Here is a 25,796-nt window from a genome sequence, read left to right as displayed (position 1 = left end):
CAAGATGCTGGTCACACAATAAGGGACCTTCAAAGGCTCTGGACAGATAACTATGTATATTACCCAAAATATATAACTTACCAAAACTGGAAATTACCATGACAAATTATATGATTCCAGTCTTCTGGGCTCCAACTCCACAGATCCAGTAGTTAGTTAACAGCTCAGCCTATTACAATTATACTTATTTCAAGATGCACAAATCTCTGTATAGATTTCAAAAGAAGCCTCTGTTTGAAATTAATTTTTATAGAATGTTTCAGGTGTGTTCTTGTAACTCTAGCAATATGAAAAACAAAAACAGAAGCTGGAGAGGGATCAGAGTTGCTACATTCAATAAATGAGCTGAAATGAATAATCACCTTAAATGTTACACTTTTAGACAAGCAGAATCACAATTGTATCCTTTATTCAAACAAAGAAGCAAAAACATTAGGTTAAGTACAAAAACCCAGTCAGTAAGAAACATCATATAATCTTATTCCATTAGATTACACAGCATCAAAATCAGACCTTTACTAAAAACAAACTCTGAACAGGCACAATTCGGGATCTATACACACTGGCCCCTTCAAAAATAATTCCATTGTACCTACTTTTTGTTTTAAAACATTTATTCTAAGTGACATTATTGGCTGTGGGCCATACATGTCTCAAAATAGCTATTTTTACCGTAGTTTTAAACATGGTCCTACAACAGTAAATATTCTGTAGCAAATGAAGGACTGTGATTGCTTATACTTCCATAGAAGTGTCAAGATATACAAAAAAGCAAAAACATACACACAAGCAGATCCATCACTACTGGCAGTACATCTAATGGCTAAAAATAATTGGGTTGGTATTCAAAAGGGCTTAACCAAACAGGAGATGCTCCTGCCTGGTTAAACCCCGCTGAGCTAGTGGATAGTGCCACTGAATATCCCCACTAACCAGCCATCTTCTTACTGGTTAGTTTAGAGGCAGTCAGGAGGCGGAGTTAGGGCAAAGTGACAACTTAGCTTTTTAGTGATGATATTCAGTTCGCTAACCGGCTAAGTGAGTGCATAAAGTTAGGGCAGAAAAAAGGCTTTATGTGCCGAGTTAACCAGGCACAAGTCTTACTTTCAGCCAGTGCTCTGTCAACTTCAGGGTCAGCGGACATACCCAGATACTCATTGCCAGGAGGTGCACATTGAGTCAGCCCGTGGCCTGTATATTACCCTCAATGCTTTTAATAAGAGACCTATATACTAAGCTGTGCTAGCTGCTAACGTGGCAATTAATGCATGATACAGGATGAAGAATAGTTGCAGACTGGGCAAGGACTGAGTCTTAATTAACGTGGAACAGTTAATGCTACATCAATAGGTATAAGTAAATTCACATGCTCTGTAAAGTTTTTTTATTTTATGTTCATGTGCATTGTTACTGTACACTGCGTTTTGATTATCTTATTGTAAACCACCCTGAGCACTTGGTTGAAGCACATAAATAAAATACCGCTCCAGGTTACTTCATTTGTACTCTGATCAAAATGCTGGTTTCTGTATGTGTTGACCCTTCAGGAGGCAGGCTTCAATTCTAGTTAAATCGTATGTTTCACAGCTACTATTTTTTGCCAACAAACACGCTGGATGAAACTTTGCTGACACAGGATGCCCGTGGAGTGTTATTTCACTACAGCAACAATGTGCTTCTTCTTCTCTGGCACTAATGGTACTGATCCTGGTTTGCTGTGTTTGCGACGATTCATTTCCCTAAGAGAAGAGATGCAGATACAGTCAGTCAAATTAGACTTTGAATATTGTCAAATATAAATATATTAATAATATAACATTATAAAAGTAAAAGATTAGTGCAGTGGTTCACAAACCTGGTCCCGGAGGCACCCCAGCCATTCGGGTTTTCAGGGTATCCACAATGATTATTCAGGAGAGCAATCTGCAAGCACTGAAGGCAGTGCGTGAAAATCTCTCTCATGAATACTCATTGTGGATATCCTAAATACCTGACAGACTGGGGGCGCCTCCAGCACCAGGAATAGGCCCATTGGATTAGTGCATTTACCACATCCAGAGAAACTAGAGATGCCTATAGTAAAACTGAGGCAGAGGACTGCTAAGGGGGTCTTTTACAAAGGCACACTAATGTTTTTAGCACACGCTAAACGCTAGAGACACCCATCAGAATATATAGGCATCTCTAGTGTTTAGCACATGCTTATTTTTAGTGCGCGCTAAAAACGCTAGCGCATCTTTGTAAAAGGACCTCTAAGGCAGCTATAGCTAGAGAATCTAACTATTCAAATGATATAATACTTCCTCTTCTAATTTTAATTCCAAACCTTTCCACTTTGTTCACTTATAAGATAGCGGAGCCATTTCACCAGCATGCCCTGACCTGCACAGTATTTAGATGTACATTCACTGTGCTTTAAAATGTCTAAGAGCTTCACAAAGGAGGACACCACCATAAAAGATGTGATGTATGAACAGTGACATCAGCCTTTGAAGTCCTAATTCTGTAAGTCTCTCTGACCTGTTCTAAGCAGCAGGATGGGGGGAGGCAATACCCTGATCAACATGGATTCAGTAGTGATTTTAAAGAAAGCCTTCTACAAAAAAAGACTCTCTAGCGGTAAACGTGGAGACAAAGACTATAAAACAATCCCAGCCTGGGCTTTGATTATTAGTGCTTTTACGGTCCAGATTTTGATAGACTTTGAAAATCTTTTCTGGGCAATTCCATTCTTAGACCTCAGATGGAGACTCATGTGGAGAGACAAAGAGACAGTGGAATTGAATTGGCCTGTTTTGTATTTTCTTGTGTTCCCTTTTTTGGGGTGGGCTGCTCACATATTAAGTTAGTTGGAAGCGTCTCCTGCGATTTTTCCTTCATTTTGTTATTTTTAAAATAATTTTCTGTAATGATTATGAGATTTCTTTCACACTAAAGGAAAATTCTATAAATAAGGTGCTAACATTTATATACCAAGTACATGCATAAATGACTATAATATACAGGCACATACACACATAAATGCCAAAAATCCATGTATGCGCTATTCTATAAACATACAAGCACATATCTTTATACAGTGTATAATCTTCAGGTGGGTGTATATAATGTATGGGTGGAATCTGGGTGGGACTTGCACTTATACATGTAACTGATTGTTATAAGTTATACATGTACGTCCGGTATTTAAGAGCATTTGTAGGTGCTTAAACCTAACCACATACCGTACATATACCCAGTTAGAACACTGCAAAAAAAAAAAAAGTTAATAGCTGGGTCTTACTACCTCTAACTTGTATTGGTCATGTAAGAAATTACAAGGTACAATATCATATATGATATATAAATGTGATCATACCTTCCAGTTTTGGAAAGATATTTGGTCAATAAATACACTTTACCTCTTCAACTGGAATTATCCTACTCATTGATTATCTTTAATCTAACATTCTAAATCACTCTCTCTCTCTCTCTCTCTCTCTGAAGCACAATCCTCTTTATTACAATTGCCTTAAAATTATCTTTATTGGAAAAACAATCATTTATTAAATGTCCATTTCTGGTGGCAATCAGTATTACGGCAATCAGTATTACAATGTCACAAATTTGAAATGTCCATAGCACAGAAATTAGGTACTGTCCTTAATAAACAATGTATTTGGTCCGTTGACAATCCCATCACAACTTGGATTTTTCTCTCAAATGAAACAGTGACTTTTACATCTGATTAGGGTGGTGGACTTTGGTCCTGGGGAACTGAGGAACTGAGTTCGATTCCCACTTCAGGCACAGGCAGCTCCTTGTGACTCTGGGCAAGTCACTTAACCCTACATTGCCCCATGTAAGCCGCATTGAGCCTGCCATGAGTGGGAAAGCGCGGGGTACAAATATAACAAAAATAAATAAAAAATAAATAAAATGTAACCCTTTATGTTAGTCTACTTCTTGCCTCTTTAAGCTGTTCATTTTTTTGTTTTGTGGTTGTTATAATCTCTTTTGATTGTAACTGTTTTTGAAAAAATAAATTAAAAACCCTTGGACATTTAAAAAAAAGGAGTTTGCTTTTTACTAATTTTTACTTCAGATTAAGTGATTGCCAGAAGGCCAAACTATATTGGCTGCCGGTTAAATACTGTATCTCTTTTAAAGTTCTCTGTCTAGCTCATAAGGCCCTAAACATCTGGGACTGTCACTTATCTTTCTTCCATGACAATTCCATATTCACCAAATCTAACATTATGTTCCGCTGATGCTTACTGCACGGTGCTGTCTTTTGCCAAAATGGGGGTACTATGAGACAAGGCAGTCTGCTTTTTCCTTTTTGCCCCAAAGCTTTGGAATGACCTGCCATCATGGATCACATTGGAGCTCTCTCCTATGACAAACATGTCTAAAATTAAAGCCTACTACTTTCAGCAAGCATTTGGCTTTCCTCTCCGTACAACTGGTTAGGGAAGTGTCTACCGCAGGTTGAGAAGGACAGTGTATCCCAGTGTGGCTGATTTTCTTTGTATGCAAGATGTGTGCAGCTGCTTTTCTATTTGAATATGGCATTCTTTTCTGTTTATTTTAAGGTATATACTATTTTGTTGTAAACCACTACGATCTGGCATGTCAGTAATGGCGGTATATAAGTGTATAAACAAAAAACATAAAAAGTACCGGTTGAGCAGGGAATATATTGGTGTGTGTTTGTTTGGTAGGGGTCCATCAGCATTCTGCATTACCAAAATTACTATTCAATATCTAATTATCTTCACTTTGTGATGTGCTGGAGAATGTTGTACTGTCTCTCTGAAGATATTATGGAATTCTTTGCTTTTTTCCACTTGAAGGGCTTTTCATCTGTTAATTTTAATCATTAAATCATAGCTATGACGACAGGTCTGTCTGAGAACAGTCATATGATCAACAAGACTGAGGATTTGATAGCAACATTTGGATTGGCTCAGAGGACAAACAAACAATGCAGACAGAGAAGGAAGAGACAGGAAAACTATAATGAAGAAAAAAGGAAATGGAAAAAAAAAAGGCAAGAAAATAAAATAAAAGATGGTTCAATTCAATTCCAAGCAGCTAAACAAAGTCAGCAAAATCCCTGCCAGCAAATCATGTAGTACTGGAGAACATTCACTCTAGAATCCACTAGCCTCATTTAAACTAATACACTTAGCAGCAAATTTAAGAAAGAAGGTATTATCTCCCAAGCCCAGAAATCCCCCTACACATTACTGGAGCAGCTCTAGAAAAGCCTGAGAACACTCTGACTTTTCACTGTAAAATAAGGAATCTTTATTAGGAAAAAATAATTTAAGGGCCCACTCTCTATCAGGTTCCAGTACCAAATGAAACCAATAGAGTGGCTCTCATAACCAGCTAAGTAGATGTTTCCAATACTGCCATCAATTCAAAACTATCTATTGTTAGATGACATCCTTGACCCTGTGTCTTGGGGGTGGGGTGCCTCCTTATAACAGACAAATAATTAGCACTTAGTATAGGAGGAAACACTTCAACTAGATATTCAAACTTCCAAAAAAATATTTCTTCAACATTTTCAAAGATAAAACATATTTTGATTTTAAAAAATTAGTAAATCTTAAATTCTTCCTCTCAGAATCCTCAGTCTTATTTCTAAGGAAAATATTGTCTTTCAATAACGTTGTTCAAAGATGTTAAGGACTCTATCTTTTCTTCACAATCCTACTTTTATTTATTTTATTTATTTGCAGCATTTGTATCCCACATTTTCCCACCTATTTGCAGGCTCAATGTGGCTTACATTATGCCGTAATGGCGATCGCCATTCTGGAGTGAGAAATACAGAGTATTGTAGCATTAAGTACAGGAAATATAGGATAGGTTATAAGAAGTGTATCTACAGTTCACTTCAGGCATTAAGGATAAGAGTAGATGTAAAAAACATTCAACAGTATTCATGTGAATAGTAAACCAATAAAAAGAGTACGTTAACTTGAATTGGTAAGGTTTTGATGTATGGTCATTATGAGGGATCTTTTAGGTACGTCTCTTTGAACAATTTAGTCTCTTTGAACAATTTAGTAGTTTACGGAAGTCTGTCAGAACGTGCATAGTTTTTATGGCAGTTGGTAGTGCATTCCTCAGTTGCGTGCTAATGTAGGAGAAGCTAGAAGCATGAATTGATTTATATTTGAGTCCTTTGCAACTGGGGTAATGGAGGTTCAAGAGAGTGCGTGATGATCTTTTTATGTTCCTTGCTGGTAAGTCTATGAGGTCTGACATGTATAATGGGACCTCTCCATGAATAATTTTGTGAACCAGGGTGCAGGTTTTGAATACAATTTGATCCTTTAATGAGAGCCAATGTAGTTTTTCTCTGAGGGGTTTTGCGCTTTCGTATTTCGCTTTTCCAAATATGAGTCTGGCTGCCATATTTTGGGCAGTTTGAAGTTTCTTAATAAGCATCCTGAATAGATAACTTCACAGGAGCTCCTCTGGTGATATCACACAGCTGCTGAACACAACCAATGAGAAGTCTCCACTCATGAGACCAGTGACTTTACTTGAGCCAAATTTACTTCTGCTAGTGGAACTGGTAGTGGGGTCAAACAAAACGTCACTGGTGCGGAGCTAGAGAGATCAGTCACTCCCTCCTCTCTCCTTTGCTCTTCCAACACTCCTCTATCCCCATCAAGTCCAAAATTCACTGCAGCTTGACTCCTTCCCAGCATATTAACTTCCAATGGGATTCAATTTGTCTCTCCCCTCAGGGAAGCATTCACATCAAGTTATCCCAGCAAAGAAACTGTTGGTTGAAACTCTGACTTGACTCCAAGCTGAGTGCTGAAATGTCTCCTCCCAATGAGGCTGGAATCACACTGGCCACACCATCAGCCAGGGACAAAGCATATAGATTTGTCATGGCATCTGTGGGGCTTTCCTCTCCCCACAGCTCAGTAATGTTTCAGATACACAAGGTGCTGCCACCAATGTCCCACATCCCAAGAGTGCAAGAGGTGCACCGGACTCCTGGGTCAGATGCTGCACATACTGGGCTACTACTGAGTCAGAGGTAGGTAAGCATTTGGGGATGATTCTCCCCTTCCTCTTCCTTTCCGTGTTGAAATATGGTCCTAGCACCACAGAGCTCCAAAATTTAGGAGCAGTGCATTCACCAACTAAATTAGGTACCTCAGCCATTAACATATCGTTTTCAAGGCATTTAAATGGATTGGGGAGGGTTGGGATACCTTATTATTTTTATTGAAATTTTATCACAATACATTTAAAAACAGCAGATCAAGAAAAGAAAGCCTGAATTCACATTCTATTCAAGCAATACCAGTAATTAAAAAAGAAACAAATTTGAACTGTTCTGTAGCCCACATAATGAGAAAGAATAAAATATGCAATAAATTAATAAACATTAATAGGCCTTTAAAGTCAAGGCGTGTTAAATGCTAACGAGCCCATACATATGGGCACATTAGCATTTAACACGTGTCAGTCGTTAATGTGCTTTAAGAAACGTTAACGCACCTATAGCGCGCCTTAGTAAACATAATCCCAAGATAGGTAAAAAGGTAGAAGAACATTTAGTTGAAAGAAGAGAACTTAATTGGAGTGGATCCAGAAAAGAGTAACTGTCTCCCCTGACAATTCACAACACATTTAAACAGAAAATGGAGGGAAAAGGTAGCCCCAAGAGCTAACACTCAAGGTTTCAGCTCCCAAAAAAAAGAAAGTTTTCCTCTGTTTCTATGCAACTCTAGCCACATCTGTAAAAACAGTCACCCTCTGGCTAAAAAAAAGAACATTTTCAAACTTAAAATAGTGTTTGAAAATGAAACATTTAACACTCAGAACACAAAACAACCACAAATGTGGATCTACAGCAGACGATTCTAAAAAGGCTGAAATATTCACGCTATCTGTTGAAACTAAAATAGAGTCCATTCCACATTCTTCTTCATTGTAAATCCTCTTCCCAGATGGTAGATAGAATAGTTTAGATACTCTTTTATCATCAGACATACCAATCTTTAAAATTTCTCTTACATACATGTGCCATAATCCTCTCTGAACTAAATATCTCATGTGAAGAAAGTTCAGTAACCTTAGGTTCTTGCTTATTCAACTGCTCCACCACTTCTAGCCAAACTATCCTTAATAAAGGACCCACTAGCAGATTGAAAGGTTGAAAAAAATTCCCAAATTTACTCTCAATTTCATCCATCCTCTTGTCCTACTCAGTTATTTTAGCCACACTGTTTTGTAAATTATGAAGTTTCAGTAACAAACTCAGAAAGAAGAGCCTCAATTCTAGAAAACCTTCCCAAACATCTACCAACACTATCTTTCTGGCTCCTTCCACCCTCAGGTCTGGACTTGCCAGAATAGCCACAACCTTGGGAAGGGGAATCAAAGCTGTTGAAGAAATCAAACCAACCTTAGAACCCCCAGAGATCTTGCAAAGGGACCACAGGATGAATTATCTAGTTCCAGAGTATTCACTGCAGCCAGCAGTCCACATTCTGCCTCACCAACTGGGAATCAAAGTTGTTGAAGAAATCAAACCAACCTCAGAACCCCCAGAGATCTTGCAAAGGGACCACAGGATGAATTCTCTCTAGTTCCAGAGTATTCACTGCAGCCAGCAGTCCACATTCTGCCTCACCAACTCCCTGAATCATTGACTTTTACCACAACCTTCCTGGTTCATCATCTGGGTTTCTCAGAGGTTGTGGTGAGAAACAGCAGTCTCCAGGGCAAAGCTTTAAATTTTATTCTGCTGGGGAGTGCTCCACACCTCCCTCCCAGGCCATCAAGTGTGCACCGGGGTAAGATGAAAGTCCATAAGCCCTCAGACAGGTGGTTTAGGCTATGAAGAAGCATACAATTTTGTCTTCCTTTTTCCCATACTGATGAGGAATTCACAAGATAATTGTTAACTAAGCCATCATGGAGCAGTCTCACTCTATCTTGTTGATATAAGTGTTGTTGTTATGCAGTCATCCTCCAGGACCTCAAGACCACAGCACTGCATCAATGTCCTTATAATCAGGATACTCAAAAGAAATATTTAAAAAAATCCAGCTATGTAAGAATTTGAAGTTAAAATGATCAAATACTTTGGAAACTAATATGGAAGGAATGAAAGATCTGGGCTTTCTAATGCAAGGAATGCAGATGTAGAGCATTTCTGCTCAAAGAAAAAGTTAAATGACTTTTAGCATTTCAAAAAAAGTATAAGAACATAAACACTGCCATATTGGGTCAGACCAAAGGTCCATCTAGCCCAATACCCTGCTACCAGCAATGGCCAAAACAGGTCCCAAGAAATAACAAGATCCTATGCTAATAACCCCCAGGGATAAAGCAGTGGCTTTCCCTGAATCCACCATAACAATTTATGGACTTTACCTCCAGGAAATATCCAAACCTTTTTTAAACCCAGCTATACTGCTTTGACCACATTCTCCAGGAACGAGATCCAGAGCTTAACTATGCATTGTTTTTGGGTTTTTTTTAAAGCATTGCTATATAACTTCATGGCATATTCCCATTCTTTGCTCCTTCTGAAAGATTAAACAACCCGATTTGCATTTGCCTCTTCCACTCAGGATTTCATAGACCTCTGTCACATTCCTCCTCCCAGCCAAGTCGTATCTGAAGTGACTTATCCTTGCTACTAGGTAAAACTCTACCTCTTGTCACCTTCTGATCATTCATCCATCCCCTATCTTTTTCCCCCTTCAGACTATCACTGGAATGCTTGCCATCTTTTGCTCATTCTATCCTTATTGGTAGAAGGGCATTTTTGCTCTCAAAAGCTAATCAAGAAATGTATTAAATTGGTCCTAAAAATGTATCAACAAACATTTTTAAATCTGTTTCTACTTACATCCATCCTGTTCCTTTCTCCACGATTCCTCCATAATCGTTTTACATTCTTGGTTTTCTAAAGTTCATTCTGAACACTTCTACTTCTCCTAGTTTTGCACACACTCTCTTCTACAGTCTGTTAACTAAATTCTCCTTTAATGCTGGATTTAGCTAAAACTTCTCAAATTCACCTGCTCTTGTTTTTCATCTCAAAGCATCGTCTTACCTACAGGTCTTAATCATACCCTACATCCTTTCTTTTGTCTTTTATTCCCCAGCTCCCCTTCTCCAACCCTGATCTGTCTTTCCTGCTGCTTACTCACATCTTTGTTCCTTTTCTTGTTTAACCAGTTATTTTTGCAACCATTTTCCATTAATCCTTTTCATGTGCTCTCAGTTCACACCCTTATTCGTCACACTCTGCTGTCCACAAGAATATCATCTTAATTATTTTCTATTTCTATATTTGTTCTTTCATTGAAAGTACAGAGTATGTTGAATTAATTCAAAATGCATTAAAGTAGGAGTTGGTATCATTGATCCACACAACATACTCTGTACTTTCAATGAACCAACAAATATAGAAGTATTCAGAAAATAATTAAGATGGTATTCTTTTAGACAGCAGAATGTGAAAAATGAACCGGGGTGTGAAGACTTATCTTACATTGAATCAATAAAAGGTATCATTGACTTAATAAGATTTCATGTTCACACTTTGGTTATAGATGAAATAATATATTTAAAGAGGTGAATGGGCATTAAAAAAATGACAGGGACAAAGAGGTATGTATGTCACATGTTTACTTTCCTAACCTACCCTTAATCCCAGAATCACCCCGTTTGCAGAAGCTGAAAAGTATGCTCAATGTCACACAGCATGATTATACTTACACTGAGGGTAATTTAACATACATGTGTGCATGTATACCTGCTCTTGGTGTATGTGGATTATTTTACTTGCAGTTTCTGCCAGTATTTTAGGCACTATGAGTTTTCATTAAATAATTAAAAAAAAAAAAAAGAGGCCGCAAAATAGGTGTCTGATTTGTCTCTCAGTCTAAATGATATTTATAAAATTACCCTTGCTGAGATTAGGCAGTGCTCTGAAGACTATTTTCAGCACTTTTACCTGCATTAAACCCATAAAAACTTGCTCTTTCTATGTGTCTCTGAGAAAAATTTTTTTTTTGTTCCATGAAGGATTTTAAAAAGAGACAATTTTTGCTGGAATGCCAAGAACAGATCCTAAGGAAATTTAGTGCCCTGTTTACTGAGACGCGCTATAGATGCAACTATCATTTTTAGCACATGCTAATGCTAGAGACACCCATAGGAATATATGGGTGTCTCTAGCGGTAGCACTCACTAATTTTTAGCGCACGCTAAAAACGCTAGCACACCTTAGTAAACAGGGCCCTAAAATTTCAATACAAAGGTGGTTTTTGGAGCACGGTACAGGGAGTAATTAACACAGACAGAGAGAGAGACAGCAACCTAATTACCTACATTTTTTTTCTCTATTTAATATTTTTGCATTAAAATGTATTTAAAAAGATTTATCTAAGGGACTGCACAATTGAGGCTGTTATCCCACAGACTATGACTACATTTAGGGGCCCTTTTACTAAAGCTTAGTGCGCACTAACAGAATTAGTATAAAATGGGCTTCCTAGCATGGAATTAAACTGCTAAGCTTAATTAATATGATTTAAAATGTAGGTGTAGATATGCATTTAGAGCACAACTTCGTATAAGTTGCACAGGTGGGGAAACGGACATACAAGTGCACCTCTTTAAATCTATGCCAATCAAACATATAAACGGCAAGTGACCATACTCACTTGCAAATGCACAGTACAGACTTCCCTGTCTGTCCCGCCCTTGCGTCAAGATGTTGTGACGTCAGAGGGCGGAACAGAGAGGGAAACAGAGTCGAATTGTTGGACGACACCGCCGCCGCCTGGAAAGGAACATCGCGCGAAACAACCTCCCCCCTCCCCCCCGCTCCTGCCCCCCTCTGTATCAGGCCCCCTGCACTGACCTGACAGCGCCTCTCACCTCCGTGTGGAAGGGCTGCAGGCAGCAGCAGAGCGATCTTGCTGCTGCCTGTAGCGCTTTCACACGGCGGTGAGAGGTGCTGTTAGGTCAGTGCAGGGGGCCCGGCACGGAGGGGGGAGGGAGTGGCGGCGATGAGGGTAGCTGGACATGGGGGGAGGGCAGGGGTGAGAGGCCATGGTTGCTGGACTTGGGATGAGAGCAGGGCACAGAGAGGGTTGCTGGACATGGGGGGAGGCCAAGGGAAAGAGGAGGGTCGCTGGATATGGGGGGGAGGATCGGTGGACGGGGTGAGGCCAGGGGAGAGAGGAGGGCTGCAATACTCGCCCTTTTTTACGGGCTTAACGGCTAGTATTGTATAAAAGACTTGGTGAACACTCAGCCTTTTACAAAGCATAGAAACAGGAGAATATATACGTGTTTGAAGCAGCATTTGATAATCAGTGGCAAGATACAGCATGTAGGTGAACCACTGATATGAAAGTACTCGCACAGAACTGTGTGGAAGGGAGAATTCTGAGCAGGTGTAAATGCCAACGGGTAAAAATGTTGAGGTACATATTGCTGTCACTGCAGAACACAGAATACATATATACTTTGAAGAACCATCTAGAACACACCAAGCCTCCTTTTCCTATGCACAGAACTCTGTGTTACTCTATACATGTGCGTTTGTGCGAATGGTACCTGTGGTTTATAAAAATTACCTCTATATATTATTTTCCCACAAGTGACAAGACTGAAATCATCAAATAGATTTGAAGCAATGGCAATGGGGGTTCACAAGAATAAACTGACATTTCTCTGTTATAACAGTCTAATTAAACTCAGAAAAGACTCTGCTCCACTGTTTGTTATACAAATTTTTCCATTTCTAAGCTCTACACAGAATGCTGGACACAAATAGGATGCAGTGTAGATAGCCTACACCTGAAATTGCCACATGATGCACCAACTCAAAGTGGATATGTTCTGGGCATAGTTTGGGCAACCCAAAAAATTACACATGTATTCCCAATCTTGCAAGCGATAACACAAATACTGAAAAACAATTCCCCACTGTCTTCTGCATTTCATCTTAGGCATACCTAAGTGGGAGTAAAGTTCATTTCGGCCAGGGCTTAAGAAGAGTGATGGAGGGGACATGCTCTAGTATTTTAAATGACCTTTAAAATGTAAAAGTTTGCATCTAGAAGTTTGGCTCCTTAATTGACTGCTCTTATGTGTGTCATTTTCTAGCATGCACCTCTCATATTTATAAATGCTGGCACTTACAAGCATAAAGAGAGAAAAATCGCTCCATACACATGTAATTAAAGGGTAAAGGGTACTGAGTGATGCTACTCTTTTTGTAAATGTGTATATTCATAAAATGCTGGCTCACAACTGCTGTTTATGGAAATAGATGCATTTCCTGCAGCCTTATGCATACTTTACAAAAGGCTACTCATTCAATGGGCCATTTGTAAAATAGACTGAGAATTATTAATGTCCTGACTTTGATATTCCATTTCCCACTTAGATGCCCCAGGGGCATAGCCAGACCTCGAGGTTGGAGGGGGGCCAGAGCCCGAGGTGGGGGGGGGCACATTTTGGTCCACTGCCCCTGCTGCCACCCCCATCCACCGCTGCCTCCCTCCACCGCCCTGCCGCTCCCCACCCACTGCCGCTGCTGTACATCTTGGCTGGCAGGGGTCCCCAAACCCCGCCAGCTGAAGCACCACCGCAGCAAATACCTTGGCTGGCAGGGGTCCCCAACCCCCTGCCAGCTGAAGATTTCGTCCAGCGCTGGTCTCTGGCACCGCCGTATTGCCTGCCCTGTTCTCTCTTCCCCTCACATCCAGCATGCTCCTTTTTCTCCAGCATGCTCAGTTTCACTAAAAGGAGCATGGTGGAGACCAGCGCTGGATGAAGTCTTCTGCCAGCCAAACCAGAGGTCCAGAGCAAAGTTTTTTTTTTTTTGTGGGGGGGGGGCAGGCCCCCATGGCCCCACATAGCTACACCACTGAGATACCCTATGTAAAATGAGGCTTAAAATGATGGATCATTTGAAACACTGAAAAGAAGGTTGAAGCATAGACATTGGAATAGCGAGAGCTAAGATGCCATGGCACCACCAAAATATTGAGTATGCCATCTGGCATCTGCCTCCTGGATTTCTTAGTGGTTGTGCATATTGCCATCCAGTTCCAGCACCTCCCTCCTTCCACATTTCAGTGGACGGTAGCAGACACTTTAGTCTAAAATGGGAACATGCACAGCTGGGCCTGCCGGGGAATCTCTCCCGGTCCTGAAGGCGGTAGAAGCGTGTGATGCATCCAGTTCCCAAAGAAACTGTACGTCAGAAGGGTAGACGTGTCAGAGGATTCTATCGCTTTCAGGATTGGAAGAGGTTCCCACAGCGGGTCCAGCCATGCGTGTTCCTGTTTTAGATTGTACAGTGTCTGCTACCATTATCACAGGCTCTGTCTTCGCAGACTCCTGCCTGATAAAGGTAAAGAGTAGGAGGAGCTGTGGTAGGGAGGAAGGTGCTGGACAATGCAAGGACTGCAAGATTGGACTGTGGAGCCTGGAGAGGGAGAAAAGAGATGGGTAACGAGGGACCACATTGGAGGGGAAGGAGATAATAATGTCAGGGTCAGGAAGAGTATATGAAGAATGAATGGAAGAATTGATGACATTAAAATCAGTGGCATTATTTGGGGGGGGGGAAGGGGATATTGGGGCATGATTGGAATCCCCAAACAAAACATTCCATTGCTCCTGAGCTGAATGTTACATATATTTACAGTCACTCTCTAATAAGTACATAGTTAAAGAAATGGATTTCTCTGCTAGTGTTCTTCACATTACTAGATGAGACTGTACGTCACTATACGGACCATAAAGATTTGCATTTTGTAAACTAGCTCTGATGTATACATAGTTATGTATGGTAATTCTTATACGGACTCTGTACAAGCTAAAATGCCTGTAGCCCGAAGACATGCCAAAAAAAAGCAAAGGCCAAACTGGTTAAACAGAATGATGAATTTCAAATAAAAGTGTAACAAAAAAAGTTTCTATTGCTCTTAAGCATGCATTTTCTATTGACAAGCATCACAAAGAACTGATCATACTACTTCATTTTCTGACTGCTAATTGCTGTTAAAATTATTACAGGGTTAAAGAAAGGAGTAGTAATGAACAGCAATCAGTTATATGTTTGTAGAGAATATGCCAACCAGATCTATAATGCATTTGCCCCCAGAACCTATGTAGCGTGCTAGAGATCCATGCCAAAATCCAAGCGGATTCTATAAAAACACACATAACTTAACAAGATTAACAAGCTAATGAGCGCTGATAACAGCACTTAACAAGCATGAGCACTAATTGGCACTAATTAGAATTTATGCACACAACTCACTAAACTATTCTGTAACGAAGTGTGCCAAACTTCTAATGCTTGCAGGCAAAAAGGAGCATGGTTATGGGCAGGGAAATGGACGTTTTCTGGGCGTCCTGAAATGTACATGCATAGTTAGAGAACATGGCCCAGTGCGCCTAAATCTAAGCGCTGGGATTTATGCAATGTTTTCACTCATGTAAATGGATGCATGTAGTTTTAGGCGTTGAGATATCAACTAAGCGTATTCTATATACCGTGCCTAAATATAGGCGCCGATAAAAGAATACACTAATACGCTTATCTCCCCCTTGATTTTCAGTGGCCATTGATACAAATTAAGAGGTTGCCCTAAACAGAGTCTTAAGACAGCACAAGGTGTGTTGACCTGTGATTACAGGACAGTGCTGATTCATCCTTCAAACAAACATTGAGACTTGAGGTGAGAATGGTCCATTTTTGGCTTCTTTGGCTGAGATTGAGTACCTGGCAGAACAGGGGCGTGGTTTTGAGTTACATGCGTAATTACAGAATAAGGGTGCTCCTTGCGTAAATTTAGGCGTGGACATCTGCACTACGTTTTTGTTGGTGCAAATGGTGGTACCTAAATTAATGTGCAACCATAATGCTTAAGTGTTAGTCTATAAACCACACCAAACTTTAGGCGCGGCTTATAAAATAATGCTTTAGCGTTTTTTTTCAGTGATTATTTTTTAGGCACCATTTACTGAATCAACCCATAATGTATGCAGTGCTGGATTCATAACCAAGATGATCCCATAATCCTTGACATCTGCCCTCCAGGATACAAAATCAATCATTAGACCAGAACAGGTAAAAGAGGAGGAGGCAAGCCCTAATCTATGAAGACGAATTCATTTCAGAACCCATTGCGGAATCCATTAATACACAACTTGAAATCGCCGCAATCAGGTTACAAAACAAATCCCTCCCAGCTCACCTGACTTGCATCATATTATATCGACTACCAGGAAATTGGAAAGATGCCCAACCAACTCTCATGGACTTTATATCAAAAACATGCCTCGAAAATCCTAATGTAATAATAATAGGAGATATAAACCTTCACCTAGAGGACACAACCTCAAATGACACACTAGAATGCAAAGAGTTCTTACAAATGTGGGACTTCCACTGGCCACAAGTCAACCCCACACACATAAAAGGCCATGCACTGGATCTATTAACATACAAACTATCCAGTGACCGAACCTTTTTGGTAATGGAACAGCAATGGAAAAGCGTGCCTTGGTCTGACCACTTTAAATTAACTATGACCTTATGCTGGAAGAAGAAAGGTCTTCCCCAAACGCATCAACGGGCCTTATATAAAACAAGAGGTAAAATAGACCCCAAAACATTTTGGCAAAAAATATACGATAACAACGGGACATCAAAAACCGAATCAACTGACTTCTTCACTGTTTGGGACAAATGATGCAACAAAATCCTCAACAAAATAGCGCCCATATGTACAAAATCAGCACAAAAACACAATAAAATACTCTGGTTTAACAAAGAACTAAAAATTCTAAAAACGTAAACTAGAAAATTAGAACGAAACTGGAAAAAACCCCAAAACAATCATTAAAGGCCTGATCCTGGGGAACTGGGTTCGATTCCCACTACAGGCACAGGCAGCTCCTTGTGACTCTGGGCAAATCACTTAACCCTCCATTGCCCCAGGTACAAATAAGTACCTGTATATAATATGTAAGCCGCATTGAACCTGCTATGAATGAGAAAGCGCGGGGTACAAATGTAAGAAAATAAAAAATAAATACAAACTAATAAACAACTTACTTAACACCAAAACGGTAACTATACCAAATGCAAACCTCCCACATGCAGACAATCTTGCCAAATACTTTGAAGAAAAAATTACCAATCTACGCAAGAATCTGCATCAGAGAAATATTAATCTAGAAACCTTCATAAACGAACTAGATCCGAACCCAAGGGAATACCCAGCAGACCGTATTTGGAATAACTTCACTCATCTAAGCACCAAAATAATAGCTCACAAACTCAGAAAATTCTCCTCCGCCCACTGCCAACTAGACACCTGCCCCAACTATATAATGAAGAACACCCCCCTAATCAATATGTCACAGAACTCACAGACCACCTTAATTATCTATTCAAAAAACGTCTATTCTCACAGGACAGAGGAAATATCCTACTAATTCCAATCCCAAAAGACACACACACACAAAAAAAGCAGAAGACACCTCGAAATTACAGACCTATAGCATCCATACCCCTATCAACCAAATTGACAGAAGGCATAGTCGCCAAACAACTAACAGAATACCTCACTGATTTCAACATACTGCATGAATTTCAATCTGGCTTCAGACCTCACCACAGTACAGAAACAATACTAACCACACTCCTGAGCAGATTCAAGCAGGAAATAGCAAGGGGTAAAAACATCCTCCTACTCCAATTTGACCTATCAAGCGTATTCGATATGGTCGGCCACCACATACTACTGAGAATCCTCAACAAGATAGGAATTACAGGAAAGGTACTCTCCTGGATCAAGGGATTTCTGACATCCAGAACGTACCAAGTCAAATCAAATTCAGATATATCTCTACCTTAGAAAGCGGAATGTGGAGTACCACAAGGATCACCACTCTCACTTATTCAACCTAATGATGACACCACTGGCTAAATCTCTATCCAAACAAGGCCTTAATCCATTTCTCTACGCAGATGACATCACCATCTATATTCCCTTCAAACAGAACCACACAGAAATCAAGGAAATAAACAGCATGACCATCATGGAATCCTGGGCATCAGCATTCAAGTTAAAACTCAATAGAGATAAAACCCAATGTCTCATTCTCTCGTACCAATACAATAATGTTACCCCCTTGGCAACTAACGCACAAGGTTCATCCCTCCCAATCTCAGACCAAGAAATCTTAGGCATAACAATTGACCGCAACCTAACGCTAGAAAGCCAAGCTAAGAACACGACCAAGAAAATGTTCCACACTATACAGAAGCTCAAACGTATAAAACCTTACTTTCCCAGAGATTCATTCCGCAACATGATCCAAACCACGGTGCTAACACATGTAGACTACTGCAAAAATATTTACGTAGGCTGCAAAGATCAAATCATAAGAAAACTACACACAGCACAAAACACGGCTGCCAGAAAACATACTTTGAAAGCACGAAACCCCTCCTAAGAAGCATACATTGGCTTACTATTAACGCTCGCATAGCTTTCAAAATATGCACAATAGTCCACAGAATCATCTACAGACTCGCACCAGATTACATGATGGAACTTATCGATCTACCAATAAGAAATGTGACAAGAACAGCAAGAACCTACCTAACCCTTCACTACCCCAATTGCAAAGGTATAAAATACAAATCTTCACATGCCACCAGCCTCTCGTTTATAGGCACACAACTTTGGAACTCACTACCCAAAGAACTGAAACTCACAGAAAACTATCTACAATTCAGAACAAAACTGAAAACACATCTTTTCAAGAAGTCTGTCTCCCCTGGATATGCCTAATCCCACACCACCATACATCAAGAAAAGTTCAGAAATGGAAAACAATACTATTAACCTCTCTCACAATATGCTAATATATCAACATAAGCGTTTATTGTACTTCTGTATTATATACTAGACTTCTACAAATCTAAATTTTGTAACCACCTTTTTAGCAATATGTAAGCCACATTGAACCTGACATACGGTGGGAAAATGTGGGATACAAATGCAATAAATAAATAAATACATCTAGAAGTGCTAAAAAATAGTAGTAGTAATACACAATACAGGAGTTAACACCTGGTCACCTGATTCTGGAAGACACACAAATCTGTTTTGGCTGAGACAAAACCAGGAGAATTGAACTCATTTTAAAGATAGCCTGGAATAAGACAATGTTACCAAGTGAAAACATACTTTTTGCGACGAGCTTCTCTCATGATGCGTTGTTCCTTGGCCTGGCTATAGATGGCTCTAGGTAGGTGGCGGTGGCGTGCTATGCGTTTAATCTGTGGGTGGTGCTGAAACTTCTCCTTTAGCTTTTGGCTATAGTTTAGTGATGATTTCTCTCGAGGTGTAAGCTGCAAGAAAGACAACTAAGCGTTATAACAGAAATGGCCAATCCAGGTCACAAGTACTTGGCAAGATCCCAGAACAATAAAACAGATTTTATGCTACTTATGCTAGAAATAAGCAGTGGATAGTTAAGTCCATCTTAATAATGGTGTATGGACTTTTCTCTTAGGAAATTATCCAAACCTTTTTTAAACCCTGCTAAGCTAACTGCTTTTATTATATTCTCTAGAAACAAATTCCAGAGTTTAATTACAAGTTGAGTGAAGAAATATTTTCTCTGGTTTGTTTTAAATTTACTACTTACTAGCTTCACTGTGTGCCCCCTAATTCTAATATTTTTGGAAAGAGTAAATAAGCAATTCACATCTACCTATTCAACTCTACTCAGTATTTTATAGACCTCTATCATATTGTTTACATTGTCACAATTAAAGAAACAAGTTTTTATGTTGAACACAACAGCTACAGCTCCCATCAGTGGCCAAACTGAAGATTTTCTTTATCTTTTTCATTTTGTTTTGGTTTATGAACGATTAATTTACAGTAGCTAGAAAAGTCCTACGGATCTGTCATGTCCTGTACGTTAATGTCCAGAGTCCCAATTCCTTAAAATAGGAAACAGAATGCCAGCAAATACTTTAAAAAAGCAAATAAAATTATATGTTTCTTATAAACTGCTAAACACTCAGACTGCAGCATAATGTATGTTATACTGAAGGTTTATTTATTTATTAGGATTTATTTAGCATCTTTTTGAAGGAATTCACTCAAGGTGGTATACAGTAAGAATAAACCAAACATGAGCAATAGACAATTACAGCAGTAAAAATATTCAAATAACAATACAAAGTATGGCATAGTATTATTATTATTAGCATTTGTAAAGCGCTACCAGACGCACGTAGCGCTGAACACCTGACACAGAGACAGTCCCTGCTCAAAAGAGCTTACAATCTAAAAAATACAGACAAGACAATTAAGGGCGAGGGAAGTATACTACTTACAAAATCAACACAATACGTAATAGAACATTTTAACTGAAAGTGTAGGGTATAAGCAAAGATGGAACATATAAATAGGTAAGAAAGTAGTAGGAGCTAGAAAGTAAGGTGACTAATTTAAAGAAAGTTGCACATGAGGTCGGAGAGATGGTTAACATATAGATAGGTAAGAGAGTAGGAAGAGTTAAAAAAAAATAAGGTGACTAATTTAAAGAAAGGTGCACATGAAGTCAGAGAGATGGTTAAACATTATCTCAGCTAGGGTAGGAATGGATAAACATTCCTGCTGCAGTATGTGCAGCCCGTGTCACTCCTTTTGTGTGTGAGTGAGTCTAACAAGTTAGTTACTTCTTCCATTAAAGGTCTGGTTGAACAGCCAAGCTTTCACCTGCTTCCTAAGTAGAGATAGTCTTGTGTTAAGCGGAGCCTTTCAGGGAGTGCATTCTAGAGTGTGGGGGCTACTCCGCAGAAGGCTCGTTTGCGGGTATCACATCATGTAATTTCACATGGAGAGGGTGTGGTTAGTGATAGTCCTTGGGAGGACCTTAGTGTCCTTGGAGGTTTGTAGAGGATCATCCTATTCTTCAGCTACTCAGGGCCATTTCCTTTAAAAGCCTTGAAGATCAGACACAGAGTTTTAAATTTAGCCCTGTATTGTACTTGTAGCCAATTAAGTTTTTGCAAAAATGGTGTGATTTGGTCACGTCGCTTGCAACCTTCTATTAGACTTGCTGCAGCATTCTGAATCAATTGGAGCTGGTGCAGGCCCTTTGTAGTCAGACCGCTGTGCATTATAGTAATCCAGTCTTGCTGTTATCATGGCGTGCACAACTGGGATAAGAGTTACCTTCTCGATGTAAGGAGAGAGGCAGCGTAGCTGTCGCAAATAGTAGAAGCAGCTCTTGTAGGTTGCTTAGATTTGGGGAATCAGAGTAAGTGTTGAATCTAACTGCATTCCAAGGTTCCTGACTTGTGATTTGAGGGAGAGTTTGTTCTTCCCAAAAGAGATGTTGATGTCAGGTATGTATCCACTTGTGTTAGAGACCCAGAGAAGCTCGGTTTTACTTGGGTTCAGGCAAAGTTTGTTGAGTTTAGCCCATTCTTGAATTGATGTTAGACAGGTAATCAGTTTATTCAGTTTCAATGGGTATGAGTAGCTGCAAATCATCCGTGTAGATTTAGAACTGAGTGTCCATTGACCTTATCAGCTCAGCTAGTGGCTTGAGGTACATATTGAACAGAATAGGTGACAGTATCTATCCTTGTGTTACCCCGCAGGTCAGTGTCCATGGTGGTAATGAGTTGCTGCCAAACATTATGGATTGTTGCCTATCTGATAGATAGGGTCTGAACCAAGCAGGTACTGTGCCACTGATACTTGTTTCTGTCAGTCATGATAGCATGATATCATATCCACAGTGCCAAAAGCTGTGAGAAATCTAACAGTACTAACAACAAGGTGAATACCCTGTCTCGATTTCTGTGAAGATCAGCTAGTAGGGATAAGGGGACCGTATCTGTTCCATAACCGGGTCTGAATCCAGATTGACATGGACCTAGACAGTTTCTCTCTTTTAGTCAATCATTTATTTATTAGGATTTATTTACCGCCTTTTTCAAGGAATTCACTCAAGGTGGTGTACAGTAAGAATAGATCAAACATAAGCAATAGGCAAGTACAGCAGTAAAAATATTCAACAACAATACAAAGTATGCCATAGTATACTACTTACAATGTCCACACAATACGTAATAGAACACTTTAATTGATAGTGAAGGGTAAAGCAAAGAAGAGTTAGAAAGTAAAGTGACTAATTTAAAGAAAGTTGCACATGAGGCCAGAGAGATGGTTAAATATTATCTAAGCTAGGGGAGGGGTGGATAAACATGTCCTGCTGCACATTGTGCAGCTCGTGTCACTCCTGTGTGTGAGTGAGGCTAACAACTTAGTTACTTCTTTCATTAAAGGCCTGGTTGAAGAGCCAAGTTTTCACCTGCTTCCTGAAATACAGATAGTCTTGTGTTAAGTGGAGCCTTTCAGGCCCTGCATTCCAGAGTGTGGGTGCTACTCTGGAGAGTTGAATACAGACTATTTGTTCTATAAGTTTCTTCTAGAAATGGGATGTTCGATCCTGGCTGGTAACTTTCAAGCTTGTCCTGGTCAAGGTTGTTTTTCTTAAGCAAAGGGTGAACCACTGCTCTTTTTAATGCTTTTGGTAGCTGCCCATCAGAAAGAGAGGAGTTCACAATTTTTGTGGCACCTTATATGAGGCCCATACTTGCCTGCTGCACTATCTTTGATGGGCGGAGGTTGAGGGAGCATGTAGTTGGTCAAAGGTCTCTTAGGATTTAGTCAAGGCTCTCCTCTGTGATTGGGTTAAAAGTGTCCCATCTGCCTCTGTCAGGAGGGGGTGAGTTTGTGCACTCCTGGTTAACTGATTGGAGATTGAGTGGGACTGCCTGTAAATCCCGGTGGAAACTTTAAATTTTGTTGGCAAAGTATGCAGCAAAATCATTGCAGTTCAGTTTAGACTGAGCAGGCTGGTTCTATTGTGGGGGTTCTAGTAGTGTGTTTACTATACTGAACAACTGCTTGGTTGAATTGGCAGCCTGTGCAATGCATTGAGAGAAATATTGGTTTTTGGCTACTGTTAAGGCTTGGTGGTACTTTGTCGTGTGCTTCCTACAGTTTAGCCTGTCTTCATCCAGGCAAGATTTACACCATCTCCTTTCTAGTTTCCGTCCTTTGCGTTTAAGGATTCAAAATTCTGGAGAAAACAAGGTGAGCATTTGTTAGTGGGGCATAAGAACTTTTTTAGTGGTGCCGTTTTCTCTAAGGTCTTGGCTAAGTGTGTATTCCAAATGTCAACCTGTTCTGACACTGTGGTTGTCTTTTCATCTACATGTGGATAGTCCAAGGCCTCTAGGAAATTTTCAATGGTCAGCTTTTTTTTTTTGTCTCTGATCTCCTTCCAAACTCTGGGAGGTGCCATTTGTTCCAGGTGGTCACTTAGGGAAAATTTAATTAGAAAATAGTCTGACCATGATAGGGGAGTTATTTCAATACTGTTCTCAGAATTCTGGGATGTCAACCCCTTTGTAGAATACCAGGTCTAGTTTGTCTTCATCCCCCCGTTTTCTATTTCTGTTGATGGCTCTCTCATTCTCCCTGTCTCCTCAGCTCGAAACCTTGGGGTCATCTTTGACTCTTCTCTCTCCTTCTCTGCTCATATCCAGCAGATTGCCAAGACCTGTCGTTTCTTTCTTTACAACATCCGTAAAATCCGCCCCTTTCTTTCCGAGCACTCTACCAAAACCCTCATCCACACCCTTGTCACCTCTCGTTTAGACTACTGCAATCTGCTTTTTGCTGGCCTCCCACTTAGTCACCTCTCCCCTCTCCAGTCGGTTCAAAACTCTGCTGCCCGTCTCATCTTCCGCCAGGGTCGCTTTACTCATACTACCCCTCTCCTCAAGACCCTTCACTGGCTCCCTATCCGTTTTCGCATCCTGTTCAAACTTCTTCTACTAACCTATAAATGTATTCACTCTGCTGCTCCCCAGTATCTCTCCACACTCGTCCTTCCCTACACCCCTTCCCGTGCACTCCGCTCCATGGATAAATCCTTCTTATCTGTTCCCTTCTCCACTACTGCCAACTCCATACTTCGCGCCTTTTGTCTCGCTGCACCCTACGCCTGGAATAAACTTCCTGAGCCCCTACGTCTTGCCCCATCCTTGGCCACCTTTAAATCTAGACTGAAAGCCCACCTCTTTAACATTGCTTTTGACTTGTAACCACTCGCCTCCACCTACCCTCCTCTCTTCCTTCCCGTTCACATTAATTGATTTGATTTGCTTACTTTATTTATTTTTTGTCTATTAGATTGTAAGCTCTTTGAGCAGGGACTGTCTTTCTTCTATGTTTGTGCAGCGCTGCATATGCCTTGTAGCGCTATAGAAATGCTAAATAGTAGTAGTAGTAGTAGTACTATCTGTGCGCTAACCCCCAGCCATATTTAACACTGACCCTGGAAGATACCAAAAAGTGACATATTCAAATCTTTAATTAGAAAATAACATTCTTTGTATTCATCCTTTGCTGTTTGCCCATTTTGTTTTTCCAATTGTGATGGTCTCAGGCTCTGGTTTCTGCTTCCCTCTGTCTTCTCTTAACTCTCTTTCAAGGGTTTCTCTCTCTCCTTCCCCACATCCATCTCTTCCTTTCAGCTTTCTTCCATTTATTTTTGTTTCTCTATCCAGATTTCACTCCTCCTCCTTTTCAACCGGTCCTCAATCTACCTCTTTTTACCTATTCCTACCTATAGCTTTCCACTCTCTCTCTCTTTGTCAATCTATTCCCTCAACCCCATGTGCCCTTTCTGTTCTATACATTCTGACCAGCATCCCCCATCTTTACCCCCCCCATCCACGTGATCCAACATCTCCCCTTTGTCCTGTCCCCCATCTTTACCCCCTCCCACGTGATCCAACATCTCCCCTTTGTCTTGTCCCCCATCTTTACCCCCCACCCACGTGATCCAACATCTCCCCTTTGTCCTGTCCCCCCATCTTTACCCCCCACCCACGTGATCCAACATCTCCCCCTTCCCCCACTGTGGTCTATCATTTCCCCCCTCTTTTCCTCCTCCATTCAGCTCCTGTCGGATCTCTCTACAGTCTACATGAACCAGTTCTTCCTGCTTGGCGGGCAAGTCAAGAAGACATGAAAGTGATAGTGTCTAAAAGAAATGGTAGGAAACAGCAGGCAAGCTGAACCTCCAGCATACCATAAGAAACATGTGTCATGATCGACCAGCAAAACAAACAAACAAAAATGAAATGGACAGAAAAGATAAGAGGTGGCTAATAACTTTTATTAAGCTGTGCTAGTAAACGGGCTCAGCATGTTCTTAAGTGGGTCTTTTCTGCTAAGTCCATTTCTAGTGTGGCCGTAAAAGAGGCAATTTTCTATTATATATTTTTTCTTACTGTGCACTAACGTTAGCATTAGCACATGACCATTTAAAAATATTACCTCAAGAGCACTTACTGCCTCCTATTTAGCAGACACTAAGGGCTTCCGCACTAACCGGTTACCAAGGTGGCAAATGTCCATGCACTAACTGATTAGCATATCCATACCCATTCCCTGCCCCTGACATGCCCCCTCTCCATAAAAAAATAAATAGTGCATGTTAGAACATGCAAATAGCAAAATGGATCAGAACATATTAGTGCTTCCTCATTAGGCGCATATTAGTGCCTAAGCAGCTTAGTAGAAGGGTCCCTTAGTGCTTGATGTCAAGATTTTAAGACAGGAAAAATGCTACAGTAGCCTATTTATTAAAGT

General features: G+C 40.2%; 1 protein-coding gene across 1 annotated transcript in view; it reads right to left on the bottom strand.

The window, feature by feature from the left end:
- Positions 1-394: 394 nt before the first annotated feature.
- The window catches only part of DCAF13 (DDB1 and CUL4 associated factor 13), a 161,749-nt gene continuing 136,347 nt past the window's right edge, over positions 395-25,796 (bottom strand). Inside the window, 2 exon segments of the mRNA XM_030217586.1 lie at positions 395-1,739; positions 19,284-19,447. Of these exon segments, the coding sequence (XP_030073446.1) occupies positions 1,652-1,739; positions 19,284-19,447 (252 nt within the window). The 3' untranslated portion in view covers positions 395-1,651.

Source organism: Microcaecilia unicolor, chromosome 1 (assembly GCF_901765095.1).
Source record: "Microcaecilia unicolor chromosome 1, aMicUni1.1, whole genome shotgun sequence".
NCBI lineage: Eukaryota > Metazoa > Chordata > Amphibia > Gymnophiona > Siphonopidae > Microcaecilia > Microcaecilia unicolor.
Note: the sequence above shows the minus strand (reverse complement) of the source record. Positions and strands in the feature narration are given on the sequence as shown.